This window comes from Trachypithecus francoisi, unplaced genomic scaffold, assembly GCF_009764315.1.
Source record: "Trachypithecus francoisi isolate TF-2019V2 unplaced genomic scaffold, Tfra_2.0 Lachesis_group2, whole genome shotgun sequence".
NCBI lineage: Eukaryota > Metazoa > Chordata > Mammalia > Primates > Cercopithecidae > Trachypithecus > Trachypithecus francoisi.
The window spans coordinates 151,227,109-151,246,676 of record NW_022681465.1 but is presented as its reverse complement, the minus strand read 5'-3'; the positions used below and the strand labels follow the sequence as shown (position 1 = coordinate 151,246,676).

The 19,568-nt window shown below is 42.1% G+C and overlaps 1 protein-coding gene across 5 annotated transcripts in view; it reads left to right on the top strand.

Annotated features, from left to right (window-relative positions):
• LOC117065729 (protocadherin alpha-C2) overlaps nucleotides 1-16,249 on the top strand; it is a 161,997-nt gene extending 145,748 nt beyond the window's left edge. For 4 of the 5 annotated variants that reach the window (XM_033180920.1, XM_033180919.1, XM_033180917.1 and 1 more), the window contains exon 4: nucleotides 13,531-16,249. In XM_033180920.1, the coding sequence (XP_033036811.1) occupies nucleotides 13,531-13,841 (311 nt within the window). In that variant the 3' untranslated portion in view covers nucleotides 13,842-16,249. The remainder of the gene's footprint in view (nucleotides 1-13,530) is intronic. The other variant, XM_033180918.1, reaches the window with a different exon arrangement.
• Nucleotides 16,250-19,568: the final 3,319 nt, after the last annotated feature.

The following is a 19,568-nucleotide window of genomic DNA, read 5'->3' as shown; positions in this document are numbered from 1 at the left end:
GACATCATTATTGAAACTATCGTTACCACCCAGCTTCCGTGTTTACTTTAGGGTTCACTATTCCAAATATTTCTTGCATCACTTAACAATGAGGATACACTGAGAAATGTGTCGTTAGGCAGCTTTTTCATTGTACAAATATCATAGAATGTACTTACATAAACCTAGATGGTATAGCATACTACACACTTAGGCTTTATCATATGGCCTATTTCTCTAAGGCTACAAACCTGTACATCATATTACTATACTGAATACCATAGGCAATTGTTACACAATGATAAGTATTTGTGTATCTCAACATACCTAAACACAGAAAAAGTGCAATAAAAATATATTATTATAATCTTATAGGACAACTGTCATATGTGTGGTCCACTGTTGACGGAAACATGATTATGGGGCACATGACTATATAGAGATTTTCGAAAAGCAAAATGGGATAATGCTATACATATTATACAGCTTGTGTGTGTGCATATGTTAACAAACACCTTTCTCTATCAGTACATATAGACTTGCCACAATCTTCTTGAGTAAGGGTATAGTACTATGTTATATATGTGTATTATAATTTATCCAATTTCCTGTTGGTATCTATGTTTTCTAAACAATGCAATATACATTCTTATACATATTTCTTATGCGTGCTTACTAGTATTTATATAGGATAAACTTACAGAAGTAGAATTACAGAATCATAGGATATAAAAATATCAAATTGGCAAATTGGCATTCACTTACCTGTGGTTGAACTGCACTTGTTACATACTTCCCTCTGAGCCTTCCATCCCCACCTCGAGCTAGTGCTATATGTCACTTAACTCAGTGACGTCATCATCAACAGACTTAACCTCCACAGTTAAAAATGCTAGAGCAAACAGAGGAGAAAATTTGCTTGTGAATCATAATAGCTAACCTGTATTTAACAGTTAAGCTATGTGCCAAGTATTATTCTAAGCACTTTATAAGTATTAACTCCTTTAATCTATATAACCACACCCAGAAATTTGTGTATTAATATACCCATTTTACTGCTAAGAAAACTGAGACCCATAGGATTAAATAAGATCACACATCTAGTAAGGGCACCAGAATCTGAAGCAGAATTGTCTGACTTCTGAGTCTGTGCTCTTAACCACTGCACACACCGTCTCTAGAAAGTTTAATGCCATCTTTATGCCAGAATTTATCTATCTTGTTTATCCTTTAAAACTATTATTGTATTTATTCATTTACTTGTCTTTTCCTCCCACTGTACTGTAATTCTTTGAGAACAGAGTACTTGTCCTAATATTATTCATATTTATATCCCTAATTCCTAATTTAATGTCTAATTTATTGTAAATAAGTTTTTGTTTTTTGTTTTGAGATGGAGTTTTGCTCTTGTTGCTCAGGCTGGAGTGCAATGGCACAATCTCAGCTCACTGCAACCTCTGCCTCCTGGGTTCAAGTGATTCTCTTGCCTCAGCCTCCCAAGTAGCTGGGATTACAAACTTGCGTCACCACACTAGGCTAATTTTGTATTTTTAGTAGAGACAGGGTTTCACCATGTTGGTCAGGTTGGTCTTGAACTCCTGACCTCAGGTGATCTGCCTGCCTTGGCCTCCCAAAGTGCTGGATTACTGGCGTGAGCCACGTGCCTGGCCTTGTAAATATAAGTTTAGTTGAATAAATAACAATGCCTCTGGGAGGTAGCTATTATATCCATTTTACAAATGAAGAAACTGTAAGTCAGTGTTAATCAAAGAGTATCCTAGAAAATAGTAGAGCCGGGCGCGGTGGCTCAAGCCTGTAATCCCAGCACTTTGGGAGGCCGAGACGGGCGGATCATGAGGTCAGGAGATCGAGACCATCCTGGCTAACACGGTGAAACCCCGTCTCTACTAAAAAAACACAAAAAACTAGCCGGCCGAGGTGGCGAGCGCCTGTAGTCCCAGCTACTGGGGAGGCTGAGGCAGGAAAATGGTGTAAAACCCGGGAGGCGGGCCGGGCGCGGTGGCTCAAGCCTGTAATCCCAGCACTTTGGGAGGCCGAGACGGGCGGATCACGAGGTCAGGAGATCGAGACCATCCTGGCTACCATGGTGAAACCCCGTCTCTACTAAAAATACAAAAAAAACTAGCCGGGCGACGTGGCGGGCGCCTGTAGTCCCAGCTACTCGGGAGGCTGGGCAGGAGAATGGCGTGAACCCGGGAGGCGGAGCTTGCAGTGAGTCGAGATCCGGCCACTGCACTCCAGCCTGGGCGGCAGAGCGAGACTCCGTCTCAAAAAAAAAAAAAAAAAAAAAAAAAAAAAAAAAAAACCCGGGAGGCGGAGCTTGCAGTGAGCTGAGATCTGGCCACTGCACTCCAGCTGGGCGACAGAGCGAGACTCCCTCTCAAAAAAAAAAAAAAAAAAAAAGGAAAGAAAATAGTAGAAAGCAGAATGCCAGAGCTGAGATTTGAACCCAAGACTTTGATACCTCGTCCAGTGTGCTTTCCACCATGTCTAAGCAGCCTCCTTCACTTCCTCCTTCAGAGGGCTATGGAGAGTAACCTAGCAACCATTTCTAAGCTGGAAAATGTCACAGCCCAAAGTCTTCAATCCCCTAGGAGGAGCAGAGCCTGATGGGGAGAGAGTCCTTGGAAAAGAGAATTTCTGAAAGTACTACATTTGGGAATAGGTGGTTAAAGTGGGAGTTGGATTTGTAAAGGAATACTACATAGTAATAATACCCATTCTTTATTTCAGAGTTTCTGCATGACAGACATTGATCTGTGTGATTTATAAGCCTTGTCTCTTTTTAGTGCTCACAATCCCATTAGATGGTTATTGTTATCTTTGTTTTGCATATGAAAGAATGGGAGCTAAGAGGCCAAGTGCCTCGCTCAAAGTTCAACAAATAAGTGGTGAAGCCGATTCCAACTCAAGTCTATGTTACCCAAGAACCTACATTTTAAGCGTTGTGTTACCCCCTGGATATGACAGCCAACTGAAGAGGGGGTATTTTGAGAAGAGACTCTAAAGGGAAATTGCCTTCCCTACATCCCAGGGGATGTTAGCAACCAGGAAACAAGGTAGAGAAAACTGTGCAGCCTGAGCCCTGCTGGGTTGCGGGGGACTCACGGAAAGAAGAAATGTGAGGGTTTTTTTTAGCTAACTACGGAGACCAGCCATTCCAATGTTTGAATCTGGGTTCACAGCACATGATGTCTTTATACTCTTAACCTAGAAATGGCAGAGTTATTTTGGGCACAAAGCAAGAGCTGTGGCTTCAAAAATATGCCAAGTGTATTTATCTCTTCCGCTCCAAGATTACTGAAAATTAGCCCAGCTGTAGCTTGGCGCACCAAACAGCCAAAAAATCTTCTTCCAGCTCAACTCATTCCACCCAAAGAGGGTGAAACACCCAGGAGTAGCAGGTCTAGTGGCCTCTAGGGAGTGGGATTAGATTGGCCTCCCCATTGCTAAGCCTGACATCTAATCACACACGCACCACTCTCCCAGCAGCTCTATAGATCAGAATGCTAGGCCTATGAATGGAGCTCAGCTCTGTCTCTTCCCTCATTCCCAAGGCTTCACAAGAAGTAAACAAAACAAACAAAAACTATTTGATTATTGAGCCAAGGAGTCAATGTGAGAATAGTTTTTCACCTTCATTATGAAATCCCTGTGTGGGGCTGAATGTGGTGGCTGACACCTGTGATCCTAGCTCTTTGGGGAGGCAGAGGTGGGAAGACTGCTTGAGGCCAGGAGTTCAAGACCAGTTTGGGCAACACAGCAAGGCCCTATCTCTCTCTCTCTCACTCTCTCTCTCTCTCTCTCTCTCTCTCTCTCTCTCTCTATATATATATATATACACACACTTTTTTTTTTTTTTGAGACGGAGTTTTGCTCTTGTCACAGTCTTGGTTCACTGCAACCTCCTCCCGGGTTCAAGTGATTCTTCTGCCTCAAACTCTCGAGTAGCTAGGATTACAGGTGCCCGCCACGATGCCCAGCTAATTTTTGTATTTTTGGTAGAGACAGGGTTTCACCATGTTGGGCAGGCTGGTCTCAAAATCCTGACCTCAGGTGATGCACCTGCCTCGGCCTCCCAAATTGCTGGGATTACAGGCATGAGCCACTGTGCCTGGCCCCTAACTCTATATGTTAAAAAAAAAAATTAGCCAGGCATAGTGGCACACACCTGTAGTCCTAGCTACTCAGAAGGCTGAGATGAGAGGATCACTTGAGCCCAGGAGGTCCAGGCTGGCAGTCAGCCATGATCTCACCATTGTACTCCAACCTGGGCAACAATATAGACCCTGTCTCTAAAAAAAAAAAAAAAAAAAATCCTGTGTGATTTAGGACAAATTATCTTGCTGTAATTTAAGCCTTTGGAGTCCTTTTTAATAAAATAAATATGCTTTACATATGTATTTAGATAAATAAATTTATAATAATAGCTTTAATTAATTGTAATTAAATCATTTAAAATTAAATACATGCAAAATACCCAATAAATTGTCTAATCCATAAGCAATCAATAGTCCTTAAACAAATGAATCTTCTGCTGCTCTGATCTTAATAAGTAAAATTTAATGAGTGTTTACTTTGTGCCATGCACTTATGCTATGTGCTGTATAAGGATAGTTACATTTAATCTATAACAACCCTATGGGATGGGCACTACTATGATCTTTTTTTACGGATGAAAACTGAGGCCCAGAGATATGAAATAATTTGCCAAACATCACATAATTTACATGATGTAGCCAGGTTTAAGCCTACTATTCTGATTACAGAGCCTAAGATCTTACAGAGAACAGGGAGTATATTTTTACATTCCCTTGTTTCCATGGAAAAGTCTTTCCACTGTCTATTGAAGGACTAAGCAGCAGAGGGGAAGTGCTGGAAATGCTAGCCCAGGTGAGCTTAGCTTCGTCCCTCTCTCTCTGATCCTGGACAGGATTTAGGTTTCAGACCATGATTCTCCTGTGTTTCGTGGGCTGTGATTACTCAGATTAGGTCTGCTCAATTCATAAAGGACTGGCTGGGGTTGGGGGTGAAGGTGTGGGAGAAGGCGGAGCTTGCCCAGTCGGTCCAACAAACCCCACAGATGGCGAAATAGGGGGTGGGGAAGGAGCTTGAGATGTTTTACATCCTGGGCTGTTTCAGCGGTTGATGGCGGATGGTTTTTGCCTTTTGGTGAGCCTGGGTATATACTATCATTCTACAATCGGCCAAATTCTGACAGAGAGGGAGACAGAGAGAGAGGTTGATTAAATTGATGCCCAAAGCCAAGAAGGAGCAAAAGAAATCGGGGCTGCTTGAAAAAGACTGCAGTGGCTGACTTGGGTGGTGAGCGGAAATAAGGAGGAGGGAGAGGCGGCGTGTCCCTGCGCGGAAAGTTCATCTGCAAACCCAGAATCTGCACAGCCTTCGGTGCCCTGACTCTTTCCTGGACATCCAGAGGCAGCAACAGCTGCCCGCGCCGAAGAACGAGCAGTCCCGGGGAGCTGTCTGGGGCTGGGCCGGAAGCGACTGTAATCATTTAATAGCCTTTGCCGGCTGCACTGACTTAGCAGAGTGGGCGGTAGGCAGGCTCCAGAGTGCTGTCTGGCAAGATAGTCCCCGGCTTTAATCAAAATGATGGGTTTTCTGGAAGCTCTTTATTAACCTCGGCACTGAAATCCCAGAGCTGGTAACAAAGGGATGAATGGGGACCAAAGGGGCGGAGCCGAAACCTGGAGCCCGGGCTGCATCCGCACCCCTTCCCCCACCTCCACTCCTTCTTTCATCTCATTCTGGCTTAGGGCTCCTGCTGGCATCTCTGTGCCTCCCAAATAGTAGTAACAAAACAGGCAATAACCATAATAATTGGCACATTTGTATAACGCTTTAGGGTTTTCAAAGGATGACCTTGTTATACAGCTCGGGATCTGAGTCTCCTAGCTGGAGTCAGATTCCCTAGTTTTGAGTTCCAGGCTCCACCAGTTAGTGACCATGTGACCATTGGTCCTTAGTCCCCTCATCTCTAAAACAGACACATAACACAGACAGAGATATTAGAAGTATCTGCTTCATAGGGCTCTTGTCAGGACCAAAACCTATATGGCCTGTAGATCTGTTTAACTCTGTTGCGCGCACACAGGAAGGGCACAATAAATATTAACTACATCGACAACCCTGTGATGTAGACAGGAAGGGGATCATTTCCATTTTATGGATGAGGAAACTGAGGCTCAGAGATATTTATGTAAATGGCTCAGGACTATGCACTAGTGAGAGAACCAGGGCAAGTCCTCAAGAACAGAAAGAGAACAAAGCAAGATGAAGGGAAGAAAAGAAAAGCGAACACCCTAAAACACCCTCCAGCACATGCCCCTCTGAGAGCTTTCCTGAAAATAGTATCCTTGGTCAAAAATAATTTATGTTCTTCTATTAGGGAAAGTCAGTGTAAATCAGAAAAGCCCTCCTGGCCTTAACAAAACAGTTCTAAATGGGGATGAGGGTGAGTTTAACAGGCCTGGCATTTGCTTCACAATCTTCTGGCCCTTTCCTGGCATTTGCCTTGGCAAAGCCTCTGACCTGAACATTCCTAGTCCCTGAGGCTCAACTCCATCAACTCAGACAGCCAGGGTTAGTTTAGCATGAAAAAGAAAAGCTGGAAATTTTGCCAAAAAGACTCCTGGGCAGTGCCTAAGGGAAGTGCCCAAATTGGATTATAGGATGACATGAAGTCACCAGCTGTTTCCAGGGGCAGGGTTTTTTGTTTGTTTGCTCTATCGCCCAGGCTGGAATGCAGTGGTGCAATCTCAGCTCATTGAAACCTCCGCCTCCCGGGTTCAAGTGATTCTCATGCCTCAGCCTCCCAAGTAGATGAAATTACGGGCATGCACCACCACAGTCTGGCTAATTTTTGTAGTTTTAGTAGAGATGGGGTTTTACCATGTTCCTCAGGCTGGTCTTGAACTCCTGGCTTCAAGTGATCCACCCGCCTCAGACTCCCAGAGTGCTGGGATTTTAGGTGTGAGTCACCGTTCCTGGCCCCAGAGGGCAGTATTTAAAGTAGAAGTGAAGATCTGTATGTTTTTATTAAAATATAGGTTGTTCTGATTTTAAAATGTATCCCTACCCATTGTGAAGATATTGGCTAATCCAATAAAAAAACAAAACCATATTTTGTATAATTATGATCGTACTCTGTTAAATAAACTTTTAAATCCTATTAAATCCTATTGGGTTGTAATCTATAGTCTGGGAAGGGCTCTGCCTAAAGATTCAGACCCGTACCAGATTTATATTGTCTGAAATCCTCTTTCTAGCCTCTAACAGGCCCATTCATTTGAGTCTTGACTGCATCCTCAGTCTTGTCTTTGCCTGAGGGTGAGCTAGGACCCTGGGAGCGTAAGGGAGGGGACTTGCCAGAGATCCTAGAAGGGAAAGGAGGCAGCACTGAAAGAAGAAACATTTCTTTGATCATTTGCTGAGCCTGGCCCCTGATTGGGGTTAGGGGTAGAAATGTGCTTCTTCCGTTTTCATCTTCTTCAAAAGGGAGTATCTCCTTGATTCTGCCCCAAAGGCATGACATTTTATAGGCAAAGCCAGACAAGTGTCTTGAGTGCTCTTAGCCAAAAGGAACTCAGATTAGGAGGCCAGTCAGTGTTTATCAGATCCTTAAGCTTTTGTTTTACGTGGAATGAGTCACAGTCTACATGCTGCTGAGCTCTCAGAGATGTTTGTTTATACAACAACTAGAACAGGTGAGGCACAGTGGTCTGTGAGGGACTGGAGAAACCACACCTTGTTCTGCTCTGCGGAAGCTGGACATGTGGAGGAGGCACCTGACTAGATCTCCGCTTCCTGGAGTTTAGGCTGAGTCATATAGAACCAGGAAGCTCAGTGACATGTTAAAGTGGATTAGCTCTTGGCAGTCCTGCTGTGAGGGGCTCCCTCTGCCAATACACACAGCCATTAATGTCCTTTAACTCTGCAAGATGAAGATATCTCTGTGTTCCACATTTCCAGATGACAGTGCTTAGGCCTCATGCAGAGTCCTGGTTATGGTTGAAGAAAAATTTCCATTTTGGGCTCTGAGGGCAACTAAAGGACTGTGGAGTGGTGCTGAAACCCAATTTTAGGCACCAAATCAGAGGCTTTTAAATACATTTCTTGTTACGCACGTCCGTGTGAAGAGACCACCAAACAGGCTTTGTGTGAGCAACAAGGCTGTTTATTTCACCTGGGTGCAGACGGGCTGACTCCGAAAAGAGAGTCAGCAGAGGGTGGTGGGATTATCATTAGTTCTTACAGGTTTTGGGATAGGCGGTGGAGTTAGGAGCAATGTTTTGTGGGCAGGGGGTGTATCTCACAAAGTACGTTCTCAAGGGTGGGGAGAATTACAAAGAACCTTCTTAAGGGTGGGGAAGATAACAAAGTACATTGATCAATTAGGGTGGGGCAGAAAAATCACAATGGTGGAATGGCATCAGTTAAGGATATTTTCACTTCTTTTATGGATCTTCAGTTGCTTCAGGCCATCTGGATATATACGTGCAGGTCACAGGGGATATGATGGCTTAGCTCGGGCTCAGAGGCCTGACATTTCTCTCTTTTCTCAGTCTCTCAGAGACAGGACCTGTATTTTAAAGGTTAAACAGGCAGATTCTGGCTGAGCTCAATTGCAGATTTGATTAACTTAGATAGATCAAAGACAGTAGTCTCAGAGAAAAAAATTGTTTCTCATCCCTAAAGTGCTATTGTGTCAGCTCTGCCAGGGGAAGCATGGTGTAAGGAAAAGGGTTTGGAAGAGAAAAGAAAATTTCTTGCCCCCTCTCCTCACTGCCTGCTGTAAATTTGTAGTATCTTTATTTTGGCCTCCTAGGCCCCAAGAGCTGCATTATATATAATTGCCCATATGTGATACCATTTACTGAATTCTTGCATTGTGCTAAGCATCAAGTTTAGCACTTTACATACATTACTTCGTTGTCTTTAGGGACCCCAAAAGTGCCTCACTGGAGAGTTGTTTGGTCTGCTAAAGAGTGGGTACCACTTTTACTTCTCACATCAGTCCTTTCATTCATTCATCCAGCAAGTATTTACTAAATACCTGTTATGGGCCAGGAATTGTGCTAGGCACTGGTTATACATTGGTGAATAAACAGATGTATTTTTTGCCTTTGTGAATCTTACAGTGATAGAGGCTAATAGGCTAAGGGGGTGCTGTTTGGCTAGGAATGTCGTAGAATGCCTCTCCGAGGAGGTTACATTTAACATAGACTTGAAGAATGAGGAGTCATGCTAAGAATGGGTAAGAGATCATTCAAGACAAAAGCAAACCAGATGTGTAAAGATCTTGAAGTAAAAACAATTCCAAGGAGCCAGGTATGGTGGCCTGTAGTTCCAGACACTTGGGAGGCTGAGACAGGAGGGTCGCTTGAGTCCAGGAGTTTGAGGTTATAGCAAGCAATGCTTGCACCACTGCACTTCAGCCTGGGTGACAGAGTGAGAACCTGTCTCTAACAAACAACAACAAAAGACAACTCCAAAGAGTATTCGAGGATCTGAAAGAAGGCCTGTATGGATGGAGTATAATAGTAAGAGGGAGATTTGTAGATGAGAGTGGAGAAGAAGTAAAAATCCGATTATTGAAGGGACTTATGTATCATGGTAAGGAGTTTTTTGTTTTTGTTTTTTTTTTCTCAAGGCAATAGAAAGCCTAAGCAGAGGAGTGATATAATCTGATTTCTATTTTTAAAGGATTTTGCTATATGTATGTTATACTTCAATTTTATTTATTTATTTATTTATTTATTATTTATTTATTTTAGATGGAGTCTTGCTCTGTCGCCCAGGCTGGAGTGCAGTAGCGCGATCTCGGCTCTCTGCAAACTCTGCCTCCCGGGTTCACACCATTCTCCTGCCTCAGCCTCCTGAGTAGCTGGGACTACATGCCTGGCTAATTTTTTGTATTTTTTAGTAGAGATGAGGTTTCACTGTGTTAGCCAGGATGGTCTCAATCTCCTGACCTCGTGATCTGCCCACCTCAGCCTCCCAAAGGGCTGGGATTACAGGTGTTAGCCACCATGCCTGGCTGTTATACTTTAATTTTTAAAGAGAGACTTTAAGAAATGAAGATGACTCTGGCTACTGTGTGGAGGGTTGGAGAGAAGCAAAAGTGGAAGCAGACTGAATAAGGAGACTATTGCTGCAATTCATATAAGAGATGATGGTGTCCTGAAAGAGTGATGGCAGTGAAAATTGGGAGAAGAGGGCAGAGTCAAGATATATTTAGGAAGCAGAAATGACAGGTCTTGATGATGTATTATAAATGGAGAAAGAAGAATAGAATAGAGAAAAATGAATAATTAGCTCTGAACTTTCTGGCTTGAGAAATGGGGTAAATGGGTTGTAATTTACTGAAACTGGAAAGATTTAGAAAGGAATAGATTCGAGGAATCAAGAGTTTGATTTCAGATTCCTTCAGTCCGGGATGCCCATGAGATTTCCAACTGGGGATACCAGATAGGCAGTTACACATGAGATTGGAGCACAGAGAGATGTGGGCTTAAAATATAAGTCTGCATCTCATCAGCTTATTCAGATAGTATTTATATCCATGGATATGGCTGAGATCCCAAAAGGAGAGAGTGAAGAGAAAATACAGAAGAGAGTCTAGGGCCAAACCCAAGGAAGCTTCTACACACAGATGAGGAGACTGACAAAGAAACTGAAAAGGGGCCGGGCGCGGTGGCTCAAGCCTGTAATCCCAGCACTTTGGGAGGCCGAGACGGGCGGATCACGAGGTCAGGAGATTGAGACCATCCTGGCTAACACGGTGAAACCCCGTCTCTACTAAAAAAAACTACAAAAAACTAGCCGGGTGAGGTGGCGGCGCCTGTAGTCCCAGCTACCTGGGAGGCTGAGGCAGGAGAATGGCGTGAACCCGGGAGGCAGAGCTTGCAGTGAGCTGAGATCCGGCCACAGCACTCCAGCCTGGGTGACAGAGCGAGACTCCGTCTCAAAAAAAAAAAAAAAAAAGAAACTGAAAAAGGAAACTGACAAAGAACAGCCAGAGAGAAAGGTCAGGAGAATGTTTTGACTGTCCAGGGCCAGTCTGGGGCCAGAATATGCTGTCCCAAAATAAGAAGGATTGTTGAGCTGAAGGCAAGTTAAAAGAAGCAGATACAGGCTGGGTACAGTGGGCTCACGCCTGTAATCCTAGCACTTTGGGAGGCCGAAGTGGGCAGATTGCCTGAGCTCAGGAGTTTGAGACCATCCTGGGCAACATGATGAAACCCCATCTCTACTAAAATACCAAAAAAAAAAAAAAACCAGGAATGGTGGCATGTGCCTGTAGTCCCAGCTACTCAGGAGGCTAAGGCACGAGAATTACTTGAACCCAGGAGGTGGAGACTGCAGTGAGCTGAGATCTCACTGCTGCACTCCAGTCTGGGCAACAGAGCAAGGCTCTATCTCAAATAAAAAATAATAATAATAAAAGAAGCAGATACAGGAGGGGTCTTCTGCCCTCCCTCTATTTGCCTAAAAGAACATAAATTTACAAAGACAAAAGTTATCCTGCTTCTACCTCCCTCCTCTGCCTCCTACCACCAGGAAGAACAAAGGTTACCACTGAAGACAACTTTGGACTCTTATTGGCCTGGAAATAGTACTGGAGGAATCTACATTACAAGCTTTACAAATTAGCCTTTATCTGCCATTCATTTGCCTTCCCCCAAGCAGCCACCCATTAGAGACTCAAAAGTCCTTCAAGGTCCTTAAAGGTCTTTTCCTTTGTCTTACACTTTTTAAAAAATTTACTGTTCTTTGTTGAAGATGCTATATAAGCTGGAAATCTAAGCCACCTTTTTGAGAACCACTCATTCTCTGGGTGTCTGTCATGTATATATGAAATATACATGTTAATAAACTTCTGTTTGCTTTTTTTTCTTGTTAATCTGCCTTTTGTAACAGGGGTCCAGTCCATCTGAGAACTTATTGGGGTTATTGTCCTACATGACAAAGAACTCATGAGAATAAGTGTTTCAAGAAGGGGATGACAGATGCTGCTGAGAGGTTTGATAAGATGAGGACTAAAATGTGACCATTGATTGTGGAAGTAATATAATGAACTTGACATGAGTTATGTTAGAAAATTACTGCTCAGGGACACCAAATTAGAGGAGACTGAGAAGTAATAGGAAATTGAAATAGGAGATGTAGACAACCCTAAACTATAATTGAACATAAACAGTTTATTTGATGGAGCTTTTCACGTATCAACCAAAGGAGCAGTGTCAAATACATAAACATTGCTATGATGTCAGAGTTCCAATGTTATGGCCACTGGGATCACTTTGCCCACACAGACCATTACCCTTCCTCTCTAGCTCTGACTTCTACTCTTCTAGAAGTCACTGGTATACTTTATGGTATGTCTTCCAACCAGACTCTTGGGAATGTCTTCTATTGAAAACTCCTGTGGATGCATAATCGTTTTCCCAAGACTCAGGGCAGATTTCACCTCCTCTGGAACCCCATTAACTTTCTCAAGTATAATTAACAATTTCTTCTTCTGGAGTCCCGCAATACTTTACATACACCTTAGTTATTGTGTGTATTAAGTTGGTTTCTAGTTGCTTGAGTGTATGTCCCAACTAGACTGTGAGCACATTGAGGGAAGGAACTTGGCTTGGAAAGTAAAATTGGCTCCCAATTTTTTATCTAAACTAATAGGCTCAATTTACAACAGGATTCCATCTTCTTATGTTGTGTATTCCCATCTCTCCTCTGCTCCATCCCACCACCCTTCAAGGTTATTACAATAAAATTCGGATCAAATAATTGATTCAACTAATTTTTCTTTTTTGGACAAAATAGACATGCTAATACAGTTATAGCCAAAGTTTAATCTAGACACTAAAAGAAGCATATTTTGCCTTTAGCCTGTATCTTTCCCGTCTCATTCCCAGTCAAGATAATCACAACTGTATTCTTTAGGAAATTCTTCACAAAGAACCAAACATATGTTACTATAAAGCAGATTCTTGGTATCCTAGTGAAAAAACCTGCCCTCTTGCTTGTCTGTAAATACTGGCCTTGTCTGGGTGTGGTAGCTCATGTCTATAATTCCAACACTTTGGGAGGCCAAGGTGGGAGGATCTCTTGAGCTCCAAGAGGTTTGAGACCAGCCTGGGTAACATAGTGAGATCTCATTTCTACAAAAAAAATTTTTTAAAAGTTAGCCTGGCATAATAGCTTGTGCCTATAGTTCCAGCTACTTGGGAGGCTAAGATGGGAGAATTGATTGAGCGCAGGAGGTCAAGGCTTGCAGTGACTGCATTTCAGCCCGCGTGACAGAGGGAAATCCTGTCTCAAAAAAATTAAACAAATAAATACATAAGTAAACACTTGCCTTGCCCTCAGACTTGAAGAAACAACTCATGATTTTTTGGGGAGGCTCAACCTGCCTATGCAGTACTTCTGTACTCTACCAGCAGTGTAGCGTCAAGAGCATGTGTTGGCCCCATTAATGATTTGTAATGTTTTGTCTTTCAGAACCAGAGGCAGGAGAAGTGTCCCCTCCAGTGGGTGCGGGTGTCAACAGCAACAGCTGGACCTTTAAATACGGACCAGGCAACCCCAAACAATCCGGTCCCGGTGAGTTGCCAGACAAATTCATTATCCCAGGATCTCCTGCAATCATCTCCATCCGGCAGGAGCCTACTAACAACCAAATTGACAAAAGTGACTTCATAACCTTCGGCAAAAAGGAGGAGACCAAGAAAAAGAAGAAAAAGAAGAAGGGTAACAAGACCCAGGAGAAAAAAGAGAAAGGGAACAGCACGACTGACAACAGTGACCAGTGAGGTCCTCAAATGGAAACAAGCCACTTAGCCAGTTTTTGTAATAATGGCAAATCTCCCCCATGTAGCAACTCCCTGCTCCTTTTTCCTATCTATGTGAGCCCTCTTAGAGACCTCAGAAATCTGCAGAAAGTTCCCTGTGTCTGTCTAGAACGCATTTAACAGGTTTTGTCGTAAAAGCTTTACTAAGTCTGGTGTTAACTCTTTCTCTCCACTCTGGCTTGTTTTCAGAACCTAAAAAGCAGACCCAAGTTTCCTTTCTCCTCCGCCGCAAAGGAGAGGCTTCCCAGCCCCGCCAGTGAGAGGTTGGACTCTCTGCCCTGTGCTCCGGGGATCCTGTCTTGATGACACTTGCAGGGCAGGCTGAAAAGTTTTGAGATTGAGCAGCTTGGGTGTTTGTGGCCACTGGGTATGTGTGGCCACCACGGGTATGCGAGTGCCAGACATTGGCTGAGACGGGCCAGCTTAGACTAATTGGTACAAGGAAGGCAAGAAAACAAAGACAAATAAACAGCGGAAGTTATCAGCGTGGAGGGGAAGTGTAAACTAAAAGGGACCAGACTTTCTAAATCTTACAACTCAAGAGGTGGTGGCCACCCTCTAGGAGACAAAACTACCCCCACTGACAAGGCTTTAGGAGACCCTAAAGTCTGTTGGCTGTGATGTCATTATACCTAAAATCTGCATCATACCTGCGAGTCAACAGTCCAGTGTTTTAACAGAGAACCACCCTGGGAAACAGAAGCAGATCTGATGTGTTTCCTATACATGTCCTGCGCTCACTTTATTAAAAATTCTTTTGCACACAATGTTTATGAAAAGGTCAGATCCTTTTCCAATACTTATGCAAAAGCAAAAGAAAACCCCGACACCTCACCTTTCGCTGTTCGTTGTTTCATAGATTTATTTAAAAAAAGAGAAAGTCTATAGCTATAAATCTTTAAAGAGAAATATGAATACAGTTCCCCTAAACTTTTCTCAAAAGAGAATTCAGTCTACAGCCATTTAAATGATCATTGCTGCTACAGAAGTGCTTTAAGAGAATTGTCTGAAACATCTGTATTATATCGGCCACCTGCCAATCACAGCTTTACTCTTTCAGGTCACTCTGGGGCTGCCTCTTGCATGTATTACTAAATAAAATGATCTCTCTCTCTCTCTCTCTCTCTTTTCTAAGAAACAATTATGTGCACTTTGATACACAACCTTCTCTAACCAACTATATCAAGACCCAAAAATTGAAGAAAAATATTGTTTTCTCATACAGTGAGCAGATTTTTCAGTCTTCTGATTCTGACTTGTCTTGGTGTGCTAGCCTACACCTTCTCTTTGGTTTAGTTTTCCTTTTCTATAACACTCTGAATTGCTAATCTTACTAACACCTATGATGTTACCTGAAATCAATCTCCCATATGTATGCTGTATGCTATGATAAGACTCCTGAAATATACTTACTCTGTGCTTGTGTATGTGAATGTTAATGCAACTATTACCTAGAGTGAACTTTAAGCTTTATTGTTGAATGTAATTCCATTATATTTCCTTTTGTACACCTGTGAAAAAGTGGAGTAGTGTTTTTTTAACCATTGTTAATCAGCTTTTGTGTATGAAAGACACAGTAAAATTTCTTTCTTAAATCAAGATACTGGTGATTCAAGGAATTTTATTTATGGTCCAGCCAAGAGCCATCTCTTGCCAAGACTTCTGCTGGCAAGGGAATGGATAAAGCTGTTTTGTTCTAGTAACAATTTTGGAATGAATACTGACAATATTCCATGAGGGTGTGCAAGCACAAATTTTACCAATCTGACCTCTTTGAAGTTGCAGAATGCTTTGAAATTCTAATGGTATCTGAAGTATCAGCTCATAGAAAGTAATAAAATTTGCTGTCACCTTAAATAAGGCATTTTAATTTTGTTGTAATGTACAATTTAGAAGTCTGATTAATTATATTATCTATTTAGGCATTAATATAAAAGAGGTAGGAGTCTGTTATTTAAAAAAAAAAAGCATTAAATTAAAAAAAAAACTGTCTTGTCTACTTTTAGCTTCATTCTCCCATATTTTGAAGGGTGTGTAATTTCAGCTCTGCAGGATTGCATGGGGTAAAACTTGTTGCCAACATATGTGAACCATTGCCACATTGTAGGTTGTGATCATTTTGCCCCACTGAAGCCCATGTATCTGACCTTACGTGCCTTTTGAACTAGGAGAATCGGGCTAATTTATTAATGATGATAATTATAATGTATCTGTACAGCACTTTTTACATTTGCGAAGTGCTTTCCAATCCATGTTAGTTACTAGTTATTACAGCTGTAAGGATAAAACACGTCATGTGGATTCATTTTGAATTGGTGCTATTGGTATTTCCTCTGTTATTGCTAATAAATGAAAATGGTGGTATGAAAGAAATGGTGGTCATTTCTAAGTATAAGACTAGGAGGAAATAGAACACTGATAAGCAATTAATACTAAGAAGATTGCTGCAGTATGAAACTCACTGTAACACTCTCTATCAACGTTAGCTTTTATGTCCATTACTAAGGCAAAAGCCCCAATGGAATCAAGATTCGAACTTTACATAAATAGAATGGGCAGCAAGGAAGTTGCTGTGTTACTTTGTAGTTACCACTGTTTTAGTCTTCTCTAATAAGAAATGCGACAAACCAACTTTTTTTTTCTTTTTCTTTTTTTTTTTTTTTAGACAGAGTCTCACTCTGTCACCCAGGCTGGAGTGCAGTGGCGCTGTCTCGGCTCACCACAAGCTCTACCTTCCAGGTTCACGTCATTCTCCTACCTTAGCCTCCCGAGTAGCTGGGACTACAGGCACCCGCCACCACGCCCGGATAATTTTTTTGTATTTTTAGTAGAGACGGGGTTTCACAGTGTTAACCAGGATGGTCTCGATCTCCTGACCTCGTGATCTGCCCGCCTCAGCCTCCCAAAGTGCGGGGATTACAGGCATGAGCCACTGCGCCCAGCCACAACAAACCAATTTTTATCACTAGAGCCCTTCTAGGCATCTTTTTCATTACTTGTTTAGCCCCTGCACCTCTCTACAATTGGGAAGCCAAGTGACACCCCAAAGAAATGGACTTTTAGGTCAGGGATAGTGGTTCGTGCCTGTAATCTCAGAGCTTTGGAAGGCCAAGGCCAGAGGATGGCTTGAAGCCAGGAGTTCAAGATCAGCCTGGGTGCATAGTGAGATCCCATTTCTACAAAAATAAATAACTTTATTGAGTACAGGGTGTATGCCAGCCACTCTACTGCATAGGTTCAGTTGTAACAAATAGATTGTTTTGTCCTTTTGTAGTTAAATTTGTATAAATATAAGCTTTAGATGCAGTAAGTTCTGAGGAGCAATTTTGCCCTCCTGGGGACATTTGGAAATGTCTGAAGGCATTGTTGCTTTTCATTACTTGAAGTGGAGGGTGGTACTGGCATCGACTGGGTAGAGGGCAGTGATGCTGTGAAACACCTGGCAATGCACAGGACAACCCCTACAACAAAGAATCTTACAGCCCAACATGTCAGTAGTGCCAAGATTAAGAAACCTTGAGCTAGAGTGACCATATAATTTGTGTAGTCCACTTTTGAAATGGAGCAGGAGATACCATTCATTATTACTTCAGGATTCAAGATGTAAACTGGAACTGTCCCAGGCTAACTGGGATTTATAGGGACTCTATAAATAAGCTGTGCCACTAACTAGATGGGGAATTTGGGGCAAACCACTATTGCTCTCAGTTTTTCAGTCATCTCTAAAATGGTAGTAATTATAATACAGACCTTATAGATTTGTGAGGTGATCTTGAAAAGTTTTTAGCAGGTCTGGTCACACCACAGTACTCAATAAGTATTATTATTATTAATCCTTTTCTTCCATTTCCTCACCCGCTTTTCAGAGATTTAGCTATTAGATCCAGGGAACTTTTTCTACTGACTAAAATGTGAATGAGGGATGGCAAAGTAAATCAACATAGACTTGGCAATAAAAATATTTTACTTACTCCTCCAGTCTTTTGCTCACCCCAGGAGGAAAAGAAGTAAGTTTCATAACTCCTTACCTATTTCTATCATAATAATAATCAAGTCCTTAAGTAGTCAAGTGGCCAGTCTGTTTGCAGCTATTTCACCTCAATTATCAGTGATCTGAAAGCCAGAAACCAAAGGGTTTGAAGTACAACAGCTTGAGAGAAAAAGAGAAGAGTCACCTCCAACAAGTTCTTTCAGCAGATGGGCAAAACAGAAATGCCAAATTACCCAGACTCACCTGGGATTTCACAGGCAGTAAAGGACAAGACAGGTGCATCTCTCTCAAGGGCCAGGCTACTTGATGTAAGTCTCACATATACAGAGTACAGGATTCACTCTTTAGAAATATTGCAATTGATCTAATTTTAAAGGATGAGATTCTCCAATAAGTGTCTAGAGCCTTGGCTGTTGAATTTTAGGCTCCTAGGTAAGATTGTGTCAGGATCTCATGTTAGTGTATTTTATGTTTAAATTATAAACATTACATTTAAGTTATAAACCCCAATCTAAAGTACAAATGTAACTGACCAAACACTAATGCAATTTTACTGTTAAATCTAGATTTTAAGACCATGCAAACATTAAGAGATAACAAAAAAACAAGTAAACAAAACTACAGATACACTTCCTCAAGACTTTCAGTCCCTGGAGCTTTTCCAGGAAATGGAAATGGAAATGGAAAGTTGGCCACTCTTTGACCCAATTTCATCATATTTTCATGTGCTTTCTCTCCTTGTGGAAAAAGCTGATTATATTATTTTCCACCAAATTACGTTGACTGTTGGCTGGCAGGACACAGCTTGCAACCTGAGAAATTTCTTCTGGCTTTATACACACACGCACACACACGCGCACACACACACGTGCACACGCATACACACGCACGCACATGCACACACGCGCACACACGCACATGCACATGCACAGAGGTTCCTCTTGTAACTAGGAGGGGGCTTTAGCGAATGAGCATGGTGCTGTCCTCCCTTTGAAATTGTATCTAAGAGTGGTACATAGCAGCCTTTTTGTTCTAATCAGTCAGGTAAAATGTTTTCTGGGTCCCATTTTCTCTTGGGGTTGATCCATGGGGAAATGCCTGCTGACGTATGAAATCTTAAAAGTTTTTGCCTAATGAAGTCTATCACCTTGTCTTTGAACTTAAGCTCCTCTGAGCTGGATGGACACTAGTACATTTACTTTCATAATATGGAGTATACTTTGCATAAAGAAATAAGAAAGAGTAGGTAGTGAAAAACATAAAGTCCAGCATTTTGTTAGGTTACACAATTGTCAAGTGACTTGGGGATCATCAATCCACAAAGAACATGAGCAAGTCAGACAACCACTCAGCCAGTGGCTGGTCTTAGAGCAGAGCTAAAACAATTGGCACCCGATGCCTAAACATATGGGGGACTGACACAACACTTCTCATTTTAGGGTTTGCTTTCACTAGACTTACTTTATTTAGTTTTATGTGACATTGAATTTTTATTATAAAAGGTAATATGTGTTCTTTTAAATAAATCAAATAAACCAGAGGTATGTAAAGAAAAATTATTAATCTCCTCACCATCTTCTTTCAATTCTCTCTTACACAGGTATCCAATTTTAGCAATTTCAGTCTGGGCGCGGTGGCTCATGCCTGTAATCCCTGCACTTTGGGAGGCCAAGGCGGGCGGATCACGAGGTCAGGAG